This window comes from Callithrix jacchus, chromosome 8 (genome assembly GCF_049354715.1).
Source record: "Callithrix jacchus isolate 240 chromosome 8, calJac240_pri, whole genome shotgun sequence".
NCBI lineage: Eukaryota > Metazoa > Chordata > Mammalia > Primates > Cebidae > Callithrix > Callithrix jacchus.
This window is the reverse complement of record NC_133509.1, coordinates 84,632,654-84,659,783: the sequence shown is the minus strand read 5'-3', so window position 1 is coordinate 84,659,783 and position 27,130 is coordinate 84,632,654. Positions and strand designations below refer to the sequence as shown.

The window sequence follows — 27,130 nt, the reverse complement described above, 5'->3', positions numbered from 1 at the left end:
TTAATGAATAACCAAGTCTGTAGGCCATTAATGGCAATGCCACTGGTCAGTAAAAAAAAACAAATAGAGATAGGTCCTCACTGTGTTGCCCAGGCTGGCCACTAACTCCTGGCCTGTAGCAATTCTCCTGCCTTGGCCTCCCAGGGTGCTGAGATTATAGGTGTGAGCCACTGTACTTGGCCAGTTTTTTAATTATATAATTCTGACTCACTGTATACAGTGATACAGAGAGCAGATTTTATCTGTTTGAGTTTATATTAAATACTTTAATATAATGATATAATGAATATTCATGAACAACAAAAACATTTTAGATAAAATTGAAATCCTTTGTATAATTCTCCCCAATCTTATTATTGTCTTTTCCGTAAGAAATAACCACCACCCTGAATTTGATGTTTACTATTTTTTTAAATATCTTTATAATTTATGTACAGGCACAGAGATTCATAAATAATATATAGCATTGTTTTGTACTTTTTTTTTTTAAAGAAACAAGGTCTCACTTTGTTCCCCAGGCTGGAGTACAGTGGCTCAGTCATAGCTCACTGCAGCCTTGAACTCCTGAACTCAAGCAGTCCTCCTGCCTCAGACTCTTAAGTAGCTAGAACTACGGACACACACCACCATACCTGGCTAATTAAAAAAAAAAAATCATAGAGATGAAGTCTTGCTACGTTGCCCAGGATGGTCTTGATCTTGGCCTCAAGTTGGCCTTTCACCTCAACCTCCCGAAATGCCAGGATTATGGGGTATGAACCACAGTGCCCAGCTGTTTTTTTGTTTGTTTGTTTGTTTATTTAAGGTGGGGTCTCACTCTGTCACCCAGGCTGGGCTGCAGTGGTATGATCATAGCTCACTGCATCCCCAAACTCTGGGCTCAAGCAGTCTTCCCACCTCAGTCTTTCAGTAGCAGGAACTACAGGCGGGAACTACTGTGTCCTTTGTTTTTATTTTATTTTATTTTATTTTATTGAGATAGGATCTCATTATGTTGCCCAGGATAGTCTCAAACTCCTGGCCTCAAGCAATCCTCCCACCTTATCCTCCCAGGTAGCTGGGATTGTAGGTCTACACCTCAGCTTGTTTTGCACATTTTTTAAACTGTATATACTTATGTATCATTCTGCAACATGCTTTTTACTAAAATTGTTTTTGGCATTTGTTCAAGTCAATGAATACAGTTCTAGTTAGCTTATTTTAGATGCTGTGTAGTATTCCATTATATTTATACTCCACAATTTATCCAGTCTCTGGATGATGCGCCTCTAGGTTGTTTGGGATTTTTCACTCTTGCAAATAATGCTTCACTGAACATTCTTGCAAACATTTTCTTACAACTTTGTTTTTTGTGTGTGTGTGTTTGTTTTAAGATAGTCTCACTCCGTTGCCCAGGCTGGAGTGCAGTGGTGTGATCTTGGCTCACTGCAACCTCTTCCTCCTGGGTTCAAATTATGTTCTCCTGCCTCAGCCTCCCGAGTAGCTAGGACTACAGGCAGGCACCACTGCACCTGACTAATTTTTTGTGTGTTTTTAGTAGAGTTGGGGTTTCACCTTGTTGGCCAGGCTGTTCTTGAACTTTTGACCTCAAGTGATCCGTCTACCTTAGCCTCCCAGAGTGCTGGGATTATAGGCATGAGCCACTGTGCCCAACTCTTATAATTTTGTGTAAGAGTTTATCTAGGATATATGCATAGCCAAGAGTAGAATTGTGGAGTCATCAGGTATATGTCTCTTTAGTACTATGAGATCTTGCCAAATTGTTTTACAAAGTGGTTGTGTCAATTTTTACTTCCATATTGGTATTCCTGTTGTATTATATTTTTACCCATTCAGAATTATCAGACTTTTGTTAGTCTAATAAGAGTAAAAAGGGATTTAATTGTGGTTTTATGTTATTTTCCTTGAGTAAGATAAATTATGTTTTCGTGTATGTAACTATTTGGGTCTATTCCTCTCAGAATTACTTGTTCATATGTGTGTAGCTATTTGGGTCTATTCCTCTCAGAATTACTTGTTCACATATGTGTTCATCTATCTTTTGTGTTGTGTTTTTCTTAAGTTTTAGAAGATCTTTAAGTAATACTAATTCTTTGTAGGTTAAGTTGCACTGATTTTTAATTCCATAGGAAAGTTCAACCTTCTGAACTTGTAGGGAGTGTGTGGACCAAAGAAGATAAAGAAATAAATTCTCCAAATTTATTAAAAATGATTCGCCATACCACAAATCTCACCCTCTGGTTTGAAAAGTAAGTTTTAATTTACTCTATCTTAACTACTTCCTGATAGCCATAATATTAAGTCATCTTTAAGCTAAAATTCTGGCTACACATAGTTAACTTGTTTTCTGAGTGAAGTGAAACTTTTCTAAGCCATGAATTTTTGTTGTTGTTAGATGCATTGTGGAAGCAGAAAATTTTGAAGAACGGGTGGCAATACTAAGTAGAATTATAGAAATTCTGCAAGTTTTTCAAGATTTGAATAATTTCAATGGCGTATTGGAGATAGTCAGTGCAGTAAATTCAGTGTCAGTATACAGACTAGACCATACCTTTGAGGTAAGTTTTAGGCTTATAACTTTTTATTTTTCTTGGGTATGATAAAATTAGTATAAAGTTAATCTCATCTACCACCTATCTTTTTTAGTAAGTTCTTTGTAAATTCATCCTTTCTTCTGAAACATAGTGATATAAACATATTAGAAAATATGCTGATATTAGCTGATATGGATATGATATATAATATGTGAATCCTAGGCTTATATTAGAAAATATATCAGTATCTATTCAGTAAAGAATATGAGACTTTACTGTAATGTAATATACTTTCCTAAATGTAATGAAGTTCCAAGTGGATTTATTCAATAACACATTGATTGATATTCTCAAATGACAAAGGATTTTAAATTAAAAATACAAATAATATCTTAATTGCTTTTAGATAGTCAACAGTAGACTAACACAGGAAGAACTCTTCGAAAAACTTATATTTGGCTTTGCGCTGCGGCTTACACCTGTAATCCCAGCACTTTGGGAGGCTGAGGCAGGCAGATGACCTGAGCTCAGGTGTTCGAGACCAGCCTGGCCAACGTGACAAAACCTGCTTCTCTACTAAAAATATAAAAATTAGCCGGGTGTGGTCCATGCCTGTAATCCCAGCTACTTGGGAGGCTGAGACAGGAGAATTGCTTCAGCCCAGGAGGGAGAGTTTGCAGTGAGCCGAGATCGTGTCATTGCATTCCAGCCTGGGTGACAGAGTGAGACCACAAAAAATTATTTTATTTTAAAAATTATATGTGTCTAGCATTTACTATTGAAAATTCAGGAGAAATAGAAAATATAGAAAGATATTTTGCATATATACTTTTAATTAAAAAATTGAGATTGGTGAAACCCCGTCTCTACTAAAAATACAAGAAATTAGCTGGGCAGGGTGGCGTGTGCCTGTAATCCCAGCTACTCAGGAGGCTGAGGCAGGAGAATTGCCTGAACTCAGGAGGTGGAGGTTGTGGTGAGCCGAGATCGTGCCATTGCACTCCAGCCTGGGTAACAAGAGCGAAACTCCGTCTCAAAAAAAAAAAAAAAATTGAGACTGTACATAGATTTTTATGGCCTTTTTCTCATAAACAATTTTCTATTTTTTATTAGCTTATCTTTAAAAACAAGATTTTAGTGACTTCATGGCTTTCTGTTGTGGATAAATCATAATTTATTCCAACACTAGATTGTGAGACAATTAAGTTATCTCTGGCTTTTTTTTCTGTGATAATTTATCATGGAATATTCATACATAGAAATCTTTGTAAGAACTTTAATTTCCCTAGAAATAACCTAGAAGTGGAAATCCTGGGTCTGAGTATTTGTGTACTTTAAGACTTTTAATACTTTTGCCAGGGTGTTTTGTAGCAGGATATGATAAATGCCCCTTGGTATTATAAGCTTCTGGCCAGGTGTGGTGGCTCACACCTGTAATCCCAACACTTTGGTAGGCAGAGACGGGAGGATCACTTGAGCCCAGGAGTTTGAGACCAGCCTGGGCAACATATGGAGACCTCATCTCTGAAAAAAAAAAAATTAGCCAGGCATAGTGGCACCTGCCTCTAGGGGGAAAATCTCATTTTAAAATTACGTCTTAAAAAATAACTGGTGAGGCCAGGCATAATGGCTCATGCCTGTTTATTATTATTTTAAAATTTGTTGAGACGGAGTTTTGCTCTGGCACCCAGGCATGATCGCGGCTCACTGCAACCTCTGCCTCCCAGGTTCAAGCGATTCTCCTGCTTCAGCCTCCCAAGTAGCTGGGAATTACAGGCATGCACCACCACCACGCCCGGCTAATTTTTCGTATTTTTAGTAAAGACCGGGTTACTCCATGCTGGTAAGGCTGGTCTCAAACTCCCAACCTCAGGTGATCTGTCCATCTTGGCCTCCCAAAGTGCTAGGATTACAGGCGTGAGCCACCACAACCAGCCCATGTCTGTAATCCTAGCACTTTGGGTGGCCAAGGTGGGTGGATCACCTGAGATCAGGAGTTCAGGACCAGCCTGCCCAAATGGTGAAACCCCATCTCTACTAAAAATACAAAAATTAGCCAGGCATGGTGGCATGTGCCTGTAATCCCACCTACTTGGGAGGCTGAGACAGGAGAATTGCTTGAACCTGGGAGGCAGAGGTTGTGGTAAACCGAGATTGCCCCACGGCACTCCAGCCTGGGTGACAGAATGAAACTCAGTCTCAAAATAAAAAATTAACTAGTGAGGTTGAATATGTATTTATTGGCTACTTTATGATTTATATATATTCATTTCCTCTCTCATTTTGGGGGGAGGGTGTTTGCATTTTGTTGATTTTTATTTATTTATTTATTTTCTAAAGAGACAAAGTCTTGCTCTATTGCTCAGACTGGAGTATAATGACATGGTCATAGCCCACTGCAGCACTGAACTCTTAGGCTCAAGGGATCATCCTGTCCCAGCCTCTTGAGTAGCTGGGATTATAGGCGTGAGTCAGAATGCCCATCTGCATTTGATTCATTTATATGGATTTTTCACATATTAAAGATCTTAAAACGTAGACATTTCATATTTTCTCATTTGTTTGTCTTTTATCTGCTTTTTAATTTAAAAAATGTATAATGCTTTGACATGAGGAAGTTTTATCATTTTTATTTAGTTGCACATATCAATCTCTTCACTTATGATTTCTTTCTTTGCTTTTGCACCTTAGACTTTTTTTTAAGTAAAGGATAACAAGTTAGAAACTCAGCCTTTGGAAATGGGCATTTTTACAATCTTTTTGGAAATCACTTTAACAATATATCTTAAAATTAAAAATATACATATTCTTGGACCCAGAATCCTAAAGAAATAAATGCACCAGAGTACAAAGTTATAGGTACAAAGATACGGTTACTGCAGCATTAGTTGTAGTAGCAGAAAACAGGAAACAACTCGAATGTTTATCAATAAGAGAATGATTAAATACATCATCTTATACTTATATTGTAGAATACTGTTTAACTGTAGAACAAAGTGAAGGTGATCTATCTGTATTGTTGTGGAAGAACATTTGCCATATTTTAGGGGGTGGGAAACTTCAGAATGACTATAATATTATTTCATTTTAGTATAACAAAGCAGAGCAAATTCTAAACCTATAAGTGGAATTGGATAAGTATAAAGAATAATGTGGGAGGATACATACTCCTCTTTTAACATTATTTGTATTTTTTAGTGGGTTGTGATTAGAGGGGAATAGAGGAAAAACTGCTTTATACATATATTTTTCTGTTTGGATGTTTGCATTTTATTTATTTGTATGAACTTTAAATATTAAAGATATTAATACTTAGTCAAATATTATGAAATAGGCCAGGTGCTGTGGCTCACGCCTGTAATCCCAACACTTTAGGAGACTGAGGTGGGTGAATCACATGAGGTCAGGAGTTCGAGACCAGCCTGGCCAACATGATGAAATCCCATCTCTACTAAAAATATAAAAATTAGCCAGGTATGGTGGCACGTACCTGTAATCCCAGCTTCTTGAGAGGCTGAGGCAGGAGGAGAGTCACTTGAACCCAAGAGGCAGAGGTTCCAGTGAGCCAAGATTGCACCATTGCACTCCAGCCTATGCTACAGAGCAAGACTCTGTCTCAAAAAATATATATATATGAAATAGTAATCTATTTAATAAATGGAACAGAAATTGAATGCCTATATATGTGGGCCTGTTGTTGGTGTCTCTGTTCTGTTACTTTATCTATTTGATTACTCTTGTGCCAGTGCCCCTTGTCTAAACTTTAGTCCTTGATAGAGTAGACTAGGGCACGTCCCCACCAATCGTACTTTTTTTCAAGAGTAACCTATTCTTGGCCCTTTGTTCTCCTATATAAATTTTAGAATCAATTTAAGCTTCATTTTTTAAAATTGCCATTTTGATAGGAATTGCATTGGATCTCTAAATCCAATTAGAGATTAGTGAAGAACTGACATTTTTATAGTAACAAGTCTTTTCAACTATGAACATGGTTTATTTTTTCATTTATTTACTCAGTTAATAAGGTTTTGTGGGGTTTTTTGTTGTTGTTTTCAGAGATAGCACACCTCTTCTGCTAGACTTATATTAGAATTATTTGTTTTTTAGAGACAGGGTCATACTCTGTCACCCAGGCTGAAGTACAGTGGCATGATCATAGCTTATTGCAGCCTCCAATTCCCAGGCTCAAGCAATCCTCCTACCTTAGTCTCCTGAATAGTTGGGACTATAGGCACATGCCATCCTGCTCAGCTGATTTCTAAAATTTTTTGTGGACATTGGGTGTTGTTTTGTTGTCCACACTGGTTTTAAACTCTTGGCCTGAAACAATTCTTCTGCCCCGGCCTCTCAAAGTGCTGGGATTACAGGTGTGAGCCACCACACCCAGCCAGAATATTTTTTTAAATCATGATTTCTTTATTGATGTTATCTAGAAACACAGTTTATTTTTGTCTATTGGTTTTATATATAGCAACATTGCTGATTCTCTCATTAAAATTCTATATGTAGATTTATTGGAGTTTCTTCATGAGCAGTCGTCCTCTCTGAATAGTGACAGATTTTTTTCTTTCCAGTCTCTGGTTCTTTATTTCTTTTTCTTGTCCGTGCTAGCTAGGACTTCTGTATAGTATTGAATAAAAACTACAATGTTATCCCCCTTGGCCTTTTCCTTGATTTAAAGGAAATTCACTGAATGGTTGGTTCTCCATCAAGCATAATGTTTGCTAGGGGGTTTGTGTGTGTGCGCATATATTTTTTCTGAAGTTAAAAATAATTAATTTTCAGTAAGAAAATCTAATAAAGAAGTATAAAAGAAATGCTACTAAATTTTTGTTCAAGTGTTCTTGCCTTCTGATAGTTGTCTTCTCTTTACCAAAACCCCAACCCTTAGCCCCAAAAGATCTTTCAGTAGAAAAAATTATAACCCCAACCCTTAGCCCCAAAAAATATTTCAGTAGAAAAAATTATAACCCCTGAGTGTTCAGGGGTTATCATTTTCCTCTTCTACAACTATGACTTAAAACCCTGGCTAATCAAAATAACTCACAAGGGATGATGTAGAATATTTTTATTGCTTTATCTTCTAATTTATATGAATATGGGTTTTATATTTATAGATAAAAGAGAGGAGAAATCACTTCAGATAAGTGTACAAGGAATATCACTCATCTCTTAATTTAAAAAAAATTGTTTTCCAGATAATTTACAAAATTTTATAAAATTTAAAGGTTTGCATTTATAAAATATGATTGAATTATTAAAAAATTATACTAAATTTATATATCCTTTAAGGCATTGCAGGAAAGAAAACGGAAAATTTTGGATGAAGCCGTGGAATTAAGTCAAGATCACTTTAAAAAATATCTGGTAAAACTTAAGTCAATCAATCCACCTTGTGTGCCTTTTTTTGGTAAGTTACTAAATATGGATATATTTTGAGGTTGAGCATGTATAGCCAAAAGAGACCTGTCTTCAGAGGCAGGTTATCTTTATTTTATATCTGAGTTTTTATTAGTTCTCTGTATTGATAAATAATAAAACTGTATTTTCTTATCTGTAAAATGAAGATTATAATATCTCACAGGGTAGTTATAAATAATGATTAAAAATATTTTATCTGTACTACCTAATACAAAGTCTATCATATAGGACGTACCCATGGAATAGTAACTGTTATTTTTATCATAATTATGTCACATCTATGGTATTTGCATTCTCTTTATTAATGGCTTTTATGTAATTTTTAAATTTAGAATTAAAATATTGTTATGTATTATTGAAATTGAATGACTTAAATCAAGTTTTATCAACTTCAGCAATCTTGGTATTTTGAGCCAAATAATTCTTTATCGTGATGGGCTCTCGTGTGCGTTGTAGGATCTGTAGCAGCATCCTGGCCTCTATTCACCACACTCCAATAGCACCCTGGAGTTGTGATAACCAAAAATGTCTCTAGACATTCCTAAATATCCCCTCGGTGACTAAATTGTCCCCAGTTGAGAACAACCAATTTAAATGAATCAGCAATCATGCATGAAAAAAGGGACTAAAAACTTTTTTATTGTTCATGAGTGACAAGTAATTTTTTTTTCTATCTAAATTACAGGCTCTGAGGAAGCAATTAGTTTATAAGCCTATAGGCTTATTAACCAAAATTAGCTTAAAAATTAATTTATTGATGAATAATCACTTAAGATACTTGGCATTAAATATTTATAATCAAATATCAAAACATTTGGTTAGAATAGATTTAACACAATTTACACTTAGTGAAATTAGGGTTTAGAAAAGCTTATTATTTTTTTCTTTTTTTAAATTTCAGTTCTGGGGTACATGTGCAAAACATGCTGGTTTGTTACATAGGTATACAAGTGCCATGCTGGTTTGCCTAAAAAAAAAAGAAAGAAAAGCTTAATTTGCCATTTCTTAGATTAGCAACTTTATTTTTGTACAAGCCAGTAGCTTTTCTTTTCTTTTTATTTTAAAGTATTTTTCTTTAAAAAGAAAAAAAAACTCTTAATGGAGAATTAATGATTGTCAGAGACTTATCAACATTTTAGTAGTAGAGTTGCTAAATAATATAGGATGCCTTTCAACTTTATTAGATCAGTTGTTTTCCCAAATAATTAATTAAATAACAAAATTTAAAATAACTTTTCTTTAAATTCTTTTTTTTTCTAGGAATATATTTAACAAATATTCTGAAGACCGAAGAAGGGAATAATGATTTTTTAAAAAAGAAAGGGAAAGATTTAATCAATTTCAGTAAGAGGAGAAAAGTAGCTGAAATTACTGGAGAAATTCAGCAGTATCAGAATCAGCCTTATTGTTTACGGATAGAACCAGATATGAGGGTAAATATTTTCTTTGCTTATCTTTAAAAGAGAACATGTCAATGGGTACCAAAAAAAAAAAAAGAAAAATGGAATGAATAACTTGTACTATTGGATCACACAATAGGATGACAGTAGTCAATGATGACTTAATTGTAGATTTAAAAATAACTGTAAGAGGCCAGACGCTGTGACCCAGCACTTTGGTAGTCTGAGGCGGGTGGAACATGACATCAGGAGTTCGAGATCAGCCTGACCAACATGGTGAAACCCTGTCTCTTACTAAAAATACAAAAATTAGCTGGGCAGGGTGGCACATGCCTGTAATCCCAGCTACTCAGAAGGCTGAGGCAGAATTGCCTGAACCCGGGAGGCAGAGATTGCAGTGAGCCGGGATTGCACCACTGCACTCCAGGCTGGGTGATGGAGCGAGACTCCATTTCAAAAAAAAAAAAAAGGAAATTCTGAAACATCAATCTGATGAAATACTATAGAGTTAAAATTTGTGGTTTGTAAAATAAACCAACCAGCTGGGTGCTGTGGCTCACGCCTGTAATGCCAGCACTTTGGGAGACCAAGGCGGGCGGACCACTTGAGGTCAGGAGTTCAAGAGCAGCCTGGCTAACGTGGTAAAACCCTGTCTCTACTAAAAATACAAAATTAGCTGGGCACGGTGGTATGTGCCTGTAATCCCAGCTACTCGGGAGGCTAACACTCCATCTCAAAAAGAAAAAAAAAAAAGAAAAGAAAACCACGTGGAAAAAAGTTAATTGAATATAAACCTCAGAAAGAAGAAAACTGATATCCCAGTTTTTCAGGAAAAATTATTTTATGTATATATGTATTTATATATAAATTTTTCTATATGTCATATAGATACATATATTCACATGCACAGTAAAATCATTGGAAGATATTCCAATATTTAAGTGTGAACAATGAGATTTCTGGTTTGTAAGGTTACTGCTTCTTTTTCTCTTTTCTCTTTTTGGCAGTGCTAAATCATCTAAATTTTCTACTTTAAGCTTGAAGTATATTTTGATAAAGACAGAATTTTCTAAATTTTATTGTTTTTTTTTTTTTTAAGAGGAGGGGTTTTGCCATATTGCCCTGGCTAGTCTCAAATTCCTGGGCTTAAGCAGTCCCCTGGCTTCAGCCTCCCAAACTGCTAGGATTACAGGTGTAAGCTAGCATGGCTTGGCTCATATAAAAACATTTTTTGTACTAAAAGTTAGCACAGATAGGTTTACGTTTATAATCATTCTTTTTTTTTTTTTCTGAGAGGGAGTCTCACTATTGTTGCCAGCACTGGAGTGCAGTGGCACAATCTTGGCTCACCATAACCTCCACCTCCCGGGTTCAAGCAATCTCCTGTCTCAGCCTCCTGAGTAGCTGGGATGACAGACATCACACCTAGCTAATTTTGTATTTTTAGTATAGACAGGCTTTCTCCATGTTTGTCAGGCTGGTCTTGAACTCCTGACCTCAGGTGATCCACCTGCCTTAGCCTCCCAAAGTGCTGGGATAATAGGCGTGAGCCACTGTGCCCAACCTATAATTATTCTTGAAATTACTTTTGAAGTAATTCAAATGACTACTTTTAAAGTAAAAGTAATTTCCAGAATAATTAAAAATGATCAAGAATGATCTATAAATTGGAATAACAGAACTTAATCTATCTCCACTTCTTTTCTGATTATCGAAATTTCATTGTGGATTATAACCATAATTTTGTTCTAAACCCTTTTGGTAGCTTACTGGTGATGATCATTTGTTACAAGAGTAGGAGTAAAGTTTACTAAGGAATAAGCAGGGCCACTACTGAGCCATTAAGATGATAATGATAATGGCTTTCATCTTAAATGAAATTTAAGATGAAAACTTAAATTTTTAATAGAACTTTAAGACTAGAATATAACTTTGACAAAAATTATATAATTTTATTCAAAAGTAAAGAGATTGGAATGAGCAATACTTGTGAACTTTTCAAATATTGTGATCTCTTAATTTGTTGATAATTTTTAGCATTAAATAATGAAATAATTTTCTGCAAAAAATTTTAATGAGATCTTATTTTAATAAGATCTAAAATATATAGTTGTTATGTATGCACTTGTGATATCTGTTTTATTCCAGAGATTCTTTGAAAACCTTAACCCCATGGGAAGTGCATCTGAAAAAGAGTTTACAGATTATTTGTTCAACAAGTCACTAGAAATTGAACCTCGAAACTGCAAACAGCCACCTCGATTTGTAAGTCTTTTAAACTTTTGGAAACAATTGCTCTGTTTTTAAAAATATTATTTTCAATGTTTAACAACCTGTTATTTTAAAAATGTAATCAAATGGCTGTTCCTAGATGTTTTGTTTGCAGTACTGTACTATTTCTAAAAGTATATAGACTGTGGTGGGAAATGTCACACTTTTGATAAAATCTTGTTTATGCCTTATCTTAGTATTACTTATGCGTTCATTTTTGATCCCTCCTAGAATAATACAAAAAAGTGTGAGAAGGCCGGGCGTGGTGGCTCACGCCTGTAATCTCAGCACTTTGGGAGGCCGAGGCGGGTGGATCACGAGGTCAAGAGATCGAGACCATCCTGGTCAACATGGTGAAACACCGTCTCTACTAAAAATACAAAAAAATTAGCTGGGCATGGTGGTGTGCACCTATAGTCCCAGCTACTCAGGAGGCTGAGGCAGGAGAATTGCCTGAACCCAGGAGGCGGAGGTTGCAGTCAGCCGATATCGTGCCGTTGCACTCCAGTCTGGATAACAACAGCGAAACTCCATCTCAAAAAAAAAAAAAAAGTGTGAGAAAGTGAGAACTTAATAGGTAGCTGACTGGAACAACAACAAAAAAAATGAAAAGACCTAGGAAGGAGTAAGCAAACATTTTGGTTCTTGTGGCTTGATCATGACTTCTGCCATTAGGGCTGTATGGTCCATAGTTGCCTCTGGAACCCACCTCTGTCACTAGAATTTGACACTACAGTTTCTAGTTACTGTAGGGATTTGCAGTGGCAACAGAAATAATGGAAAATGAATTCTAAGTAGCTAAAAGTGAAGCAAGATATGGAAGGAAGTAAAAGCACAAAGCAACTTTAGGCAAAGCAGGAAGTTAGGTAGTTTCATGCTATCTCATCTTCACAATTGTGTGGTGTATGAGGGGACTTCAAAAACTTTATGGAGGCTGGGCACAATGGCTCATGCCTGTAATCCCAGCACTTTGGGAGATCAAGGCATGCAAATTGCTTGAGCTCAGGAGTTGGAGACCAGCCTAGGCAACATGGCAAAACCCTGTCTCTACCAAAAATACAAAAAATTAGCTGGGCATGGTGGTGCACACCTGTGGGGCGGAGGTTGCAGTGAGCCAAGATTGAACCACTTCACTCCCTCCTCAGTGACAAAGTGAGACGCAGTATCAGAAAAAAAAAAAATTCATGGAAAAATGCATTGAAAAGATAAGAATGTTTTAAAATGGAATTAAAAGATAAACATAAAAATATAAACTTTATTTTTCAACTTAAGCTTCTTCAAGTTCAGGACACTTTTGTAAGCGATAATGCCAATCTTTTGGTCCATCCCTAAAAAACTAAAGAGCCTGGGAATTTAACCATGTCAGTATACTCTCTTTTACATTATCAACTGAAGAAAAGTGGTTACCCTTTAATTTTTTTTTATAATTAGGAAACAAAAAAAGTCAGAAGGAACGAAGTCAAGACTATAAGTGGATACCTAATGATCTCCCATCAAAAGTCTCAAAGAATTGCCCTGGTTTAATGAGAGGGATGAGTAGGAACATTACTGGGGTGGAGAAGGAGTCTGGTGAAGCTTTCCTGGTTGTTTTTCTGCAAAAGCTTTGGCTTTCTCAAAAGAGTCTCATACTAAGCAGATGTTGTTGTCTTTTGACCCTCTGGAAAGTCGACAAGCAAAATGCCTTGAGCATCCTAAAAAAAAAACTGTTGCCATGACCTTTGCCCTTTTTTTTTTTTGAGACAGAGTCTCACTCTCTCACCCAGGCTGGGGTACAGTGGTGTGATCTGAACTCACTGTAATCTCCGACTCCCAGGTTCAAGCAATTCTACTGCCTCAACCTCCCAAGTACCTGGGATTACAGGTATGTGCTGCCATGCCTGGCTAATTTTTATATTTTTAGTAGAGACAGGGTTCCATCATGTTGACCAGTCTCATCTTGACCTCCTGATCTCAAGTTATCCATCTGCCTCGACCTCCCAAAGTGCTGGGATTACAGGTGTGAACAACCATGCCCAGCCTTTTTTTTTTTTTTTAAATGGAGACAGAGTCTTGCTATATTGCTCATGCTGGTCTCAAACCCCTAGCCATAAATGATCCTCCTACCTCAGCCTCCCAGGGTGCTAGGATTAGAGGCATGAGCCACTGCACTTGGCCAACCTTTGCTCTTGACTGATTGGGTTTAGCTTTGACCAGACCACTTCCACCTCTTGGTAGCCATTGCTTTGATTGTGCTTTGTCTTCAGCATGATACTGGGAAGCCATGTTTCATTTCCTAACAGTTCTTCAAAGAAATGCTTCAGGGTCTTGATCCCACTTATTTAACATTTCTGTTGAAAACTCTGCTCTTTTCTGCAGCTGATCTGGGTGCAGTGGTTTTGCCATCCATCTAGTGGAAAGTTTGCTCAACTTTAATTTTTCAGTCAGAATTGTGTATGCTGAACCAGTTGAGATACCTTGGTATTGGCTGTTTTTTCTGTTGTTAATCATCAATCCTCTTCACTTAGGGCAGGAATGAGATGATTTCCTCAGAAATGGATGTTGATGGTCTGCCACCATTGCTTTTATCTTCCACGTCATTTCATCCCTTGTTAAAATGAGTTATCAATTTGTAAATGGCTGATTTCTTTGGGCCATTGTCCCCATAAACTTTTCATAAAGTATCAGTAATTTCACCATTCTTCCACCCAAGTGTCATCATAAGTTTGATATTTGTTCTTGCTTCAATTTTAGCAGAATTCATGTTCCTTTAATAGGGATTCTTTACAAACTGATGTCTTATCCTTCTTAGTGTCTCAAACTAGGTCCTATTCAGACATGTTGTAATAAGTTAGTATGAGTTTATTTTGATGGGAAAAAAATGAAAGTCATGCAAAGTTATTTTATAATAGACATTTGCCTGCACTTTTTGAAAGCTCCTCTTAGATCTTACTTTTATTTTACAAAGGAAAATAGTGAGATTCCAAGGGGTTAAATAACCTTTTCAAGGCTACATAGCTAGATATTGGCATAGTTGAAATCTAAACTCAAGTTTTCTGATCTGAGTTCTGTGTTTTTTATTAGGTTACTGCTGCCAGAACTGAAAAATGGGACAGAGATGAGGGTGGGGGACGATGATAGGAATGTCCTCCAAAGACTTTTTTTTTTTTTTTTTTTGGGGGGGGAGGAAGGCAGGAAGGAAGGGAAGAAGGACGGTAGGGAGGAAGGAAGGGATGAAGGAAGGAAGGAAGGGAGGAAGCGGGGAGGGAGGGAGGGAGGGAGGGAAGGGAAGAAAGGAAATCAAGCAATGAAAGAGACATTGCCGACCTGGATCTAGAGGTTTACAAGTTGATTTCTTTTTTTTTGAGAGAAGGAAAGAAAAAAAAAAAAAAAAATAAGTAAAGGAGAGGAAGAAAGAGGAAGAGAAAGAGGGAGAGTAAATGGAAATATTGCTTTATTTTGAAAAAAATTGGGTATTAATAATGGCCAATCAATGTTTCATTTAAACTAATGGGTAGGTGTGATGTGGTATTGACAAGAATGTATATTTTGTGTATTTGAAGTGGAGAGCTCTATAAATATTTATTAAGTTTACTTGTTCTGGATCTGAGTTCGAGTCCTTGATATCCTTATTAATTTTCTGTCTCATTGAATCTAAGTCTCCTATCTGGGTGTTAGGATCGTTAGCTCTTGTTGTTGCATTGATCCTTTTACCACTATATCTTTGTTGCTTTAAAATCTATTTTATCCGATACAAGAATTGCAACTCCTGCTTTTTATTTATTTATTATTTATTTTTGCTCTCCATTTGGTTGGTAAATCTTTCTCCATCCCTTTGTTTTGAGTCTTTGTGTATCCTTGCATGTGAAACAGGTCTGGATGTAACATGCCATTGGGTTTTGGCTGTGTCTTTTGATTGGGAATTTAGTCAATTTAAATTTAGGGTTACTGCCATTTGATGTTGACTGGCTGTTTTATCCATTCGTTGGTGTAAATTCTTCTTTATGTTGGTGCTCTTTACTTTTTGGTGTATTTTTAGAAAGGCTAATACTGGTTGTTTCTTTCTGTGTGTAATGCTTCTTTCAGAAGCTCTTGTAAAGCAGGCCTGGTGGTAATAAAATCTCTGAGTTCTTGCTTGTTCATAAAAGATTTTATTTTTCCTTCAGTTGTGAAGCTTAGTTTGGCTGGATATGAAATTCTGGGCTGAAGGTTCTGTTCTTTGAGGATGTTGAATATTGGCCCCCACTCTCTTCTGGCCTGTAGAGTTTCTGCCGAGAGATCTGCTGTAAGTCTGATAGGCTTGCCTTTGTGGGTTATCCGACCTTTCTCTCTGGCTGCCCTTAGTATCCTCTCCTTCGTTTCAACCCTGGTGAATCTAACGATTATGTGCCTTGGGGTTGCTCTTCTTGAGGAATATCTTTGTGGTGTTCTCTGTATTACCTGGGGTTGAATGTTGACCTGCTTTGCTAGTTTAGGAAAATTTTCCTGAATAATATCCTGAAGGGTATTTTCCAGCTTGGATTCGTTCTCTCCGTTGCATTCAGGTACACCTATCAAACGTAAATTTGGTCTTTTCACATAGTCCCACATTTCTTGGAGACTTTGCTCATTCCTTTTTATCCTTTTTTCTCTAATCTTTTCTTCACGTTTTATTTCATTAAGTTGGACTTTGACCTCTGATATCCCTTCTTCTGCTTGAACAATTCGAGTGTTTAAACCTGTGCATACTTCTCGGAGTTCCTGTATTGTATTCTTCAGTTCCATTAATTCACTCATACTCCTTTCTAAGTTGTCTATTCTCAATAGGATTTCATCAAGCCTTTTGTCAAAGTTCCTAGTTTCTTTACGTTGGGCTACAACATGTTCTTTTAACTCACCGAAGTTTGTTATTATCCATTCCTTGAAGAGTGATTCTGTCATCAGGAGGCGCTCGTTCTCCATCAAGCCTTGTTCCATTGTTGATGTGGAACTGTGATCATCTTTAGAGGGAGAGGCGTTCTGACTTTGAGTATTCTCAGCTTTTTTACGCTGGTTTCTTCCCGTCATTGTAAATTTATCCTCCTGTCGTCTTTGAAATTACCGACTTTCAGATTAGGTCTCTTGAGTGGACGTCCAGGTTGTTAGTTCCCAGGGCCAGAGCAGCGGCGTTAAAACTGATGGTGCTTTTCTGCCCAGGATTCTCCTGTCGGGCTTCCTTCTTGTTTCCGTAGTAGGCGACTCTGCCTTCCCGGGGCTCCAAACCTCGGTCAGAAGGGGAAGCGGTCCCGTTTACTCTGCTCCGAGAGCTGCCGCGCCGAGGTGCCGGCGGAACCGCTGCGCCGACCACGAGAGTCGGGCTGGCGACCCGTGTGTTTCCACCTCTGGGGGATCTTCTGCTCCGTGAGCGACCAGACTTTGTCTGAAAGTGTGGCGTCCTCTAGTTCTCCGCGCCTTCCCTGAGAGCTGCAATCCCTGGATGTTAGCGATCGGCCATCTTGGATCGTTCTCTCCCTCCAAAGACTTTTAAGGCACCAATGGAGAGGTTGATCATTTAGTATAAGGAAGGGGAAATAAAATGACCTTTTTTTTTCCTGAAGCATATAGCATAATAGATTTCATAAATTATGTTCCCAGTAAATGTTTGTAAAATTTATGTAGATATTTTCAAAGAGAAGTTTAGGTTCAAGTGTTTTAGGAGCAAAATGTGATTTTCACACACAAATTTTAAAGAATTTTATTTTTGCAGTTCTGAAAAGACTTACTTATATTCAAATTCATTTTAAAATTAAGCCAATCAAGTCCAGAAGATTCTACTAGAATGATGCAGATTGAAGAACTGCATGCTTAAGAACTGTATGCTTAAGAACTAGTAAGACCTTATTGGTAGCTCTAAGTCACAGAAACAAAATGCTGTATATGCAAACTCATGACATTGATTATGTTTGCTTTTCCTAGCCTAGGAAATCAACTTTCTCCTTAAAATCTCCTGGAATAAGGCCTAACACAGGCCGACATGGCTCTACCTCAGGTACTTTACGAGGTCATCCAACACCATTAGAAAGAGAACCATGTAAAATAAGCTTTAGTCGGATTGCTGAAACTGAGCTGGAATCAACAGTGTCAGCACCAACCTCTCCTAATACACCATCTACTCCACCAGTATCTGCTTCTTCAGACGTTAGTGTATTTTTAGATGTGGATCTCAACAGCTCCTGTGGTAAGTATTTGATGAAAACCATTTGGTAAAAAGGGAATCCTGGGTCTCAGATAATACTTATCATTTTAATTAGGGAACTCTAGAATCCTTTGCAGACTATATTAGTGTGAAAAGAGACATCTAAATGTGAAAATACTGATTAATACAAGAGGTAAAGCATTATTTGTGCATTGCTGATGCGTATTATACTCTAATTTATTCATTCAACAAAGATTTACTTAGTACCTTTTGGACCCCACTACCAGTCTAAAGGGAGCAATAGATGATGAATAAGAAAACAAGTAGATAAGTTCTGTTATAAAGAGGGAGTCACTTACACTAAGAAGGAAAACCATTCTAGGTACAGAAGGTTCTAGGTTAATTTTTAAAAACCTAACGTGGCACAAGATGATGATGAAATTCTGCACTGTGTATTGTATGTTATCTATGGAAACATTTAAAAAATAAAACCATATATGTTACCTTCCTTTTCACATTAATTTTTCTCATTCCAATAGGCAGCAATAGCATCTTTGCTCCAGTGCTTTTGCCACATTCAAGTAAGTAAAATTTAAGTTGATTCTAAGGAAATGACTGTAAAGATAATAATCTGGTTGATTATATTTATATTTGAGTATTTTGGATTTTGGCAATATTAAATAATAAGAAAAGTTATAAAAATTTAATAATTTGCTTACAGCTGTGTACTACTTAAACTTCACTATAGTTTATTTTCATTTTTTATGATCTATGTTCTAAGGGGCTGTATGGCCTTGAAGAAATTACTTACTTTCCCTACACTTGTTAAGGATCAAATGAAATAACTGTACAGAACACCTAGAATATTGCTTAGTACAGAATGAATGGTAATTTCATGTCAGTTGTCTTTCTTCCTTACCCTTTCAAATCATTTTCCCATGGGAATAATACACTAAATGTTCATCAGTTTCCCGGGATAGCCCCCAGTCAATTATTATTATTTTTTTACATCATCTTATTTAATTAAACAGTATTTTGAGTAAAATACTATTCTGTCATTCCTAATTATTTCACAATTTATAACATTAATGCTGTTAACTTTCTCTCTGTGGTCATTTGTTTAAAACAAAATAACCCCAAAATGAACACAGTACCTTTGGGTATAATTTTTTATATTTAATTTTAAAATGTTTTTATCTGGCTAGGCATGGTGGCTCATACCTGTAATCCCAGCACTTTGGGAGGCTGAGGCAGGAGGATCACTTGAGGCCAGGAGTTCAAGACTAGCCTGGGGAACATAGCAAGACTCTGTCCTTACCAAAAAAAAGAAAAAAAATTCATCAAAGTTACATATGAATAGAATTTAAAAGGGAAATAGTGCTAAAACACTTAAAATGAAATTAACAGTGGTTCCCTACCTCAAGTCTACCCACTCTTTTTCTCATTCTCCATTGATACTTCTACATTTCTAAATATGTTTTTATATTCTCTCTTGAATTTTAGACAGTGTTTACTGATCTGTTTTGGTGGATGAGAATTTCATGCTCTACCCTGCCTATACTTAATCACATTTGGGGAAAATACTATTCACTGCTATACTTCCTTTTCTTTATAGCTCTGTTTCCTGAAGTTAATAATTGCCTCATTAATGTTTAGGTTTGTTTGTGTGTTTGTTTAGCACCTTTCTACACCCTTTCATAGTAGTTTTCCCCCTTCCACCCTTCCGTAGCAGTTTTCCCCCTTCCCCGCTTCCCTGGCTTTGGCCGGGTACTGTGGCTCATGCCTGTAATCCCAGAACTTTGGGAGACTGAAGTGGGCAGATCACGAGGTCAGGAGATCGAGACCATCCATGCTAACATGGTAAAAACCCTTCTCTACTAAAAATACAAAAAATTAGCTGGGCATGGTGGTACATGCCTGTAGTCCCAGCTACTCGGGAGGCTGAGGCAAGAGAATTGCTTGAAACTGGGTAGGCACAGGTTGCAGTGAGCTTAGATTGCATCACTGCATTCTAGCCTGGGTGACAGAGCAAGACTCCATCTCAAAAATAGAACAAAAAAGTCTACAGCTTTGCAATGAACTGCTTTGATGTGGGTTTTTTTTTTCATTTTGCAGTCTACTTAATGAGCCCTTTAAATTTGGAGATTTGAGTGTTTGATTTCCAGAAAATGTTTCCTATTGCTTCGGTAATAATTTTTCACCCAGCATGTTCTCTGACTCCTTTTGTAGAGCTTCTTTTTCTTATTCTCATACATCCTAGATTGATCCTCCAATTTTCTTGTCTTTTACCACCTCTTGTCCATCTCTATGTTTTCATTCTATTTTCTGGAAGATTTCCTCACTTTATCTTGAGCTCTTGCACTTATTTTCTTCATCTATCATAATTTTGAATTTCTAAGAATTCTGAGTTCTCTCTGATCATGCCCTTTATTTTTTTATACCATCCTATTCCAGTTTCATGGATGCACTGTCTTCTCTTATCTCTCTTAGGATAATAGTATTTTTAAAGTTTATTTTTAATTGACAGATAATTGCATATGTTTTGGGGGTACAATATGATGTTTTGATACATGTATACATTGTGGAATGATCAAAGCAGCCAAGTAGCATATCCAGTGGCTGGGTGGGGTTGGATCTGGAAAGGCGAGACTGCAGTCAATGGATGCAAAGTTTCAGTAACTATAGTTAATAATAATGTATATTTCAAGATAAGATAAAAGAGAAGATTTTAAATTTTCTCACTACAAAGAAATGACGAATATTTGAGATGATGGATAATTATTGGACTTTAGAAAAAAAATTGTTTTGTTTCTGGTGTTGTCTCTTTTCTGACCTCTTTCTTGTATTAGTTGTAGTCTCTTGTCTTTCATATTGGAGGCTTTCCTTTCTTGTCCAGTAGTATTTCTGTTTATATTTTAGAATGAGGGGGATACTGATGGGAAGTGCTGTAATTATATCCATGGGCACTTGTTGATTTGTGGGTTTCACTGTAGAGGTGATGGAATGATGATAATTTTTTACTTAGGAAATCTCCAAATGTCAGAATCTATAGGCATTTTCCCTAGGCATGTTTAGTTTCTCTAAAGAAGGATCATTGAATCTTCTGCCTGGGGTAGTCTCACTATGTAATATGGATATCTGTGTTTTCAGCACAGACTAGTATCCCAAGTCTGGGGTTTAGATTCTGCAGAGACTAAAACTGCCTGTCTCCTACAGAGGTGGGAATGAGGTCATTGCCTGGCCTCACTAAGTAGGGGAGAGGACAATGGGGTTCTCTCTGCCCCTTATCCAAACGTAACCAAGTCTTCTGTTTTCATGCCCATGCCTTCCATTGTACCAAATGCCTTTAGCTCCTGAATCCTTATTTGGTTCTGTGGGGCAGATTTGCTGCTGCTTATCAGTATTACTCTCTGCAGACATTAGGGTTTTATCTTCCTTATGAATTAAAGCTACCTACATGAATTAAAGCTTCAGCTTCATACATTTCCTGGCTATATTAAAATTTGTTGATATTTCTTATTTTTTTTTCTTGTTCTGTGGTGGAATTGTCATTACACTGTCTGTTAGTTTCTTAGTACCGCCATAACAAAGCATCACAAACCGAGTATCTTAAAAGAGCAAAAATTTATTGTGTCATAGTTCTGAAAGCCAGAAATCCAAAATCAAGGTGTTGGCAGGGCCATGTTTACTCTGAAACTTGGAGAAGAGAATCCTTCCTTGCTTCTTCTAGCTTCTAGCATTTGCTGGCAATCCTTGGCATCCCTTGATGTGTAGATGCATCACTTCAATGTTTGCTTCCATTGTCATATGGCTGTCTTCTCAAGGTATGTCTCTTTATTTCCTCTCTTTTTCTTAAAAGGTCCTGTTCATGTCTTATTGGATTTAGGTCCATTTTAATGACCGCATCCTAACTTCAATACATCTGCAAAGACTATATTCCTAATAAGGTCACCATAACAGGTACTAGGTATTAGGACTTCAGCATGTCTTTTGGCGAAACACAATTCAGCCATTGTAGAAGTAGGAATTCTAGACATTATTTTGAATGAAAGTAAAATACATTTTCAATATAAGAATAATTTACATTTTAAAATTTAATAGAAAATTGAGAATAACTGCATAAAATTCTGAACATTCTAAAATAAATCCCCATAGAAAGAAAGAAAATATTTATAGCAAGTATGAAAACTACTCAGATGAAATGAGAAAAACAGCAAGACTCCATCCGCAATGGATATGGGTAGTTCACATCAAAGGAAGTGTATCTTTTAAAGAAAAATAGATAATTATAGATAGTTCAGCATCATTAGAAATCTGAGGACTTTTACACAATAGTGAGTTACCATTTTAGTCTTTTGAATTAATGTGTATTTGTTTGTTTTTTTTTAGTATGAGCTAGCCTATGGTAAAAGGTACATTATTTGTCCCCATGTAAATTGGTATATTAGTATGACCCTTTTGGAAAGCAATCTGAATACAACATATGTTGTCTCATTCAATCTGATATAATTTACATGATGATAATTCCCAAGTTTATATCTCTAGCCAGTTGGGTATCTAATAGGAATTTCAAGCTTAACCTCTCTGAAACTGAGCTGCTTCTTATCCCCTCCAAAATTGTCCCTCTCACTGCCTCCTCATCTCAATTCTAATTACAAGCATCCAGTTACTTAGGATAAAAATACTATGTTAGAAGTATCTTTTACTTCTCTCCCTTTCTCATACCCCAAGTGTGACCTATCAACAAATCTTGACTACTCTCAAAATATATCCAGAATATAACAGTTTCTCACCATCTTGACTGCTGTCATCCTGCTCCAAGCCACCATTAACTATTACCTTGTCTATTACAGTAGCATCCTAACTTCTTATCTTCCCCAATTCAGTACGCTTTTATTAGAACAGCTAGAATGATCCTTTTAGAATCTGAGTTAGATCTTGTTTCACCTGTGCTTAAAGCCCACTGGTGAGCTGGGCACAGTGGCTCATGCCTGTAATCCCAGCACGTTGGGAGGCTGAGGTGGTTGGATCACCTGAGGTCAGGAGTTTGAGACCAGCCTGGCCAACATGGTGAAACCCTGTCTTTACTAAAAATACAAAAATTAGCTGGGTCTGGTGGAAAGTGCCTGTAATCCCAGCTACTCAGGAGGCTGAACCAGGAGAATTGCTTGAACCTAAGAGGCAGAGGTTGCAGTGAGCTGAGATCACACCATTGCCCTTCAGCCTGGGCAACAAGAGTGAAAATCCATCTCAAGAAAAAAAAAAAAAACCCTCTGGTGGCTTTTTATCTCACTCAGAGTGAAGGCCAGTTCCTTCAAAGAACCCACAGGCCCTACACAGTTTGGTCTTGTTTGATCTGATCTGTCAGACCTCATCACTTATTCTCCCCCTTCACTCAGTCTTCCTCAACATAATAGACACATTATTGCATCAGTGCTTTGCTTTTGCTGTTCCTGCTGTTTATAATACTCTTCAGCCATTTGGTCTCACATCCTGCTCTCTTACCTCCTTCAGGTTGTGTTACCTTAGTGAAGCCTTCCCTAATCACTCTATTTATGTTGCTCCCCTCCCACCTCATATTCCTTCTCATAATTTATAGGGATTATACTTTCACTTATCTTTCCCTAACCTAGATTATAAGTTCCATAAGGACATGAATTTTTGCCTGTTTTGTTCACTATTGTATCACTAGTGCTTCAGACAGTGCCTGACAATATTAGCCAGGTGCCCGATGTTGAATGAATTAATGAACGAATGGCAGAAAATTAGAAGTAACTTAGATAGCTAATTAACATTACAGAAATGGTTTAGTAAATTATAGTATATTCACCAGTTTGGAATAACTGCAGCTACTAAAAAAGTTCATAAAAACTGTTCTCTTGTAGGGAAACACTCTTGATAAAAAAATTAAATTGCATTGCATTCAGACTTTAGCAAGGATTGTTGAATGCCTTCTATTGAGAGAAATATATGGTTCAGTGGTGACTGTAGAGTCAGACCTAGATTCAAAACTCTCATAGCTTTCCCATCATTCATATATCATCTGCTTCTGTGAGTGTGTGTCTCTGTTACCATCTAAGACTGGTTTAAACAATAAGGAAACACTCTGACAGACATACTTGGAAGCTCAGCAGAAGGCTTCAAGACTGGTTGATTCAGTGACTCATTGATGTAATTAAAGACCAGGGTTCTTTTTGACTCTTCATTGTTTTGTCCAGATTATCAGTTTGATCTAAAGCTGTTTTCCCTTAAGATCATAACTGGCAAGAGCAGTAAAGATTGTGTACTTCTTTGTTTAGCGAAGTGGTATGTACAGAGAAGTATAGACGGTATGACAGACTGCTTTTCCAAAAGAGCAAGGAACTTCCTTTCTGTTAGCCCCCAGAAAATCTCCTTTTAAATTTCACTGGTCTGAATTAGGTCACATGCCAACAGTTAAACTGATCACTCTGGCTAAAGGAATGAGATTACTCTGATTGATTTATACTAATCAGACCCCATCCCTGAAACTAAGGGGTCAGGTTCACTTTCCCTAAAGCACATGGCTACTTGCATGAAAGAAAGGTATATAAAAATCCGATCATGTTATGAAAGTGAGAAGGTGAGTCCCATGCCTACTCCTTGGCTTGAATTGGGGTGCCCTGGGTGGGATTGGCCAACTAAACCAAATGGGACAGATTTACCACCACGAGAAGAGTTCTCCCAAAGATGAGACAAACAATGCTGGCAGGTATGATGAACATCCTTTGCCTAACCTCCTCACACCACCTGCCAACCTCATAGGCATACCTTTTGTATCAGCTATTTCCCCCTGAGCCAGCAGGACCCCCCAGAGATAATTGCAGAGCCACATGATCAGGATAGCAATTTTTGACATTGAATAATTAGTTCGACATGTCTACTTGGATGTCTCTTAAGCAGTTCAGTTATAGTGTTTAAAATTAAACTCATCAGCTTCTTTCCCAGTTACCTCCTGTGTTCCCAATCGCAGTATAATGACAAATAAGACACGGTTACTGCCTTTGTAACAACTGTGTGAATATATAGAGATCAAATGGGAAGTTGAACTACAGAAAAAATCAGAATGAAAATAATAATTATATGTCTGGTTGATCTGTTTAGGGGTATTGTCCTGTCATTTATCATTTTGTAAATTCCTTTAATGTGGTTACATAATGTGTACATTTTCAATAAGAGACTTGCAAAGAGAAAGAGTTATGTGATATGGGCTTCTATATGCACGGTTTTATTACCTGTGTGGTGATGTGCTGAAATGTAGCTGCTTCAAAAATATTTGGTCTCTGATTAGGATGGTCCTTCTTTGGATTTACTACAGTATATTCAGACATGTTTTGTTTCAATTTGTAAAAGGCTTTTCAGGGAGCAGAATCTCATTAATCTTAAATAGTATACCTTCATTTAACTTAAGTACCCATCATGCCCCAGGTACTGTGGTAGGTGCTAGAGATTCAGAAATAAATACACACTGCCCTCAGAAAGCTTACAGTTTAATGGGGAAGACAGATAAACCAATAGTCGATACAGTCTGACAAATGCCATAATAGAAGTATCGATCCCAAGCTGTGATAAAGGTTTATCTTACAATTATACTGTGAATTGTGGTTGAACTAGTTTTTTTCTCCCACAGAGTCTTTCTTTAGTTCATGTGGTAGTTTACATAAACTAAGTGAAGAGCCACTAATTCCTCCTCCACTTCCTCCTCGAAAAAAGTTTGATCATGATGCTTCAAATTCCAAGGTAATCAACAGGACTTGACTTCAACTTATTCTAAGTTGTGCATCTTCTAAATAATGCCCATTGTTGTAAAGAGTCTGTCAGTTATACTTTGGCTACCATTTATGGTTTTTCAACATTTGGGTTGTATTTGAAAAATACTTTTGGTTGTCTAATACTTATAAAAACTTTTTCTAAAAAAGAGGCTGGGTTGGGCATGGTGGCTCACGCCTGTAATCCCAGTGCTTCGAAAGAACAAGGTGGGTAGATCACTTGAGATCAGGAGTTCAAGTCCAGCGTGGCCAACATGGTGAAACCATCTCTACTAAAACTACAAAAATTAGCCAGGTGTGGTGGTGGGCACCTGTAAGCCCAGCTACTCGGGAGGCTGAGGCAGGAGAATTGCTTGAACTTGGGAGGTGAAGGTTGCAGTGAACCAAGATCACGCCACTACACTCCATCCTAGGCAACAAGAGTGAAACTGTCTTGGGGGGAAAAAAAAAGGCTGGTTGGGAGGCTGAGACAGGTGGATCACCTGAGGTTAGGAGTTCCAGACCAGCCTGGCCAACATAGTGAAATCCTGTCTCTACTAAAAACACAAAAATTACCCAGGCGTGGTGGCAGGCACTTGTAATCCCAGCTACTCAGGAGGCTGAGGCAGGAGAATCACTTGAACCCAGGAGGCAGAGGTAGGTTGCAGTGAGCCAAGATGACACCATTGCACTCCAGCCTGGGCAACAACAAGACTCTGTCTCAGAAACGAAAAATAAAAATAAAAAAAATAAAAAAGAGGCTGGGCAGATTCAGAGATACTCAGAAGTACATATTCTTTCTGGTATAGGTGGGGAAAAAAAAAACTTTAGTAGTATTCCAGGTATTCTTCAAACTTTCAACCAATGCTTCTCAAAATTTCAAGGGTACATCAGAATTACCTGAAAGACTTGTTAAAATCACATTGTCGAACCCCACCTCCAGAGTTTCTGATTCAGTAGGTCTAGGAGAGGGCCCAATAAATTGCTTTTCTTTGTTGTTGTTGTTGAGATTGAGTCTCGCTCTGTTGCTAGGCTGGAGTACAGTGGCGTGATCTCGGCTCACTACAACCTCCACCTCTTGGGTTCAAGGGAGTCTCCTGTCTCAGCCTCCTGAGCAGCTTAGACCACAGGCATGCGCCACCATGCCCAGCTAATTTTTGTATTTTTAGTAGAGACAGGGTTTCACCATGTTGGCCAGGATGGTCTCGATCTCTTGACCTTGTGATCCGCCCATCTTGGCCTCCTGAAGTGCTGGGATTATGGGCATGAGCCACCGTGCCTGGTCCAAGACTTTGCTTTCCTAACAAGTTCCCTACTGATGCTGATACCATTGGTCCCTGGATCACACTTTGAGATCTACTGCTCTAAGCCTCATTGGAGAAAGTAGAGGTAGATGTCCAGTAAGCAGAAGCTAGACATTAAAGTCCCCTTGATATCATGTCCTTTCATGTCTATAAAGCAATAAATTATTGTCACTTACCTATTATAATTAAAATACACAAATTTCCTAAATGTATACACAAAGCAAGATAACTCAAAGAGTTATATTTTTAAGACTTCAATTGGGGTCCAAAGTGGCTCCCGCCAGAGCTCATGGCGCTCGCGAAG

General features: G+C 37.4%; 1 protein-coding gene and 1 long non-coding RNA gene across 4 annotated transcripts in view; one reads left to right on the top strand and one right to left on the bottom strand.

The window, feature by feature from the left end:
- Nucleotides 1–27,130, top strand: part of SOS2 (SOS Ras/Rho guanine nucleotide exchange factor 2) — a 130,436-nt gene that overhangs the window by 101,306 nt on the left and 2,000 nt on the right. For 2 of the 3 annotated variants that reach the window (XM_035260451.3, XM_035260450.3), the window contains 8 exons: nt 2,130–2,249; nt 2,396–2,558; nt 7,827–7,944; nt 9,216–9,388; nt 11,504–11,620; nt 17,537–17,798; nt 18,296–18,337; nt 25,405–25,514. In XM_035260451.3, coding sequence (XP_035116342.1) covers nt 2,130–2,249; nt 2,396–2,558; nt 7,827–7,944; nt 9,216–9,388; nt 11,504–11,620; nt 17,537–17,798; nt 18,296–18,337; nt 25,405–25,514 — 1,105 coding nt within the window. Of the gene's footprint in view, nt 1–2,129; nt 2,250–2,395; nt 2,559–7,826; nt 7,945–9,215; nt 9,389–11,503; nt 11,621–13,369; nt 13,488–17,536; nt 17,799–18,295; nt 18,338–25,404; nt 25,515–27,130 lie in introns of all 3 variants that reach the window. The other variant, XR_013521197.1, reaches the window with a different exon arrangement.
- On the bottom strand, nt 16,987–22,635 carry LOC144577407 (uncharacterized). The gene is made up of 3 exons (XR_013521201.1): nt 22,550–22,635; nt 18,978–19,069; nt 16,987–17,101 (listed from the first exon to the last, which is right to left on the bottom strand). It is a non-coding gene; the product is annotated as an uncharacterized LOC144577407 (long non-coding RNA).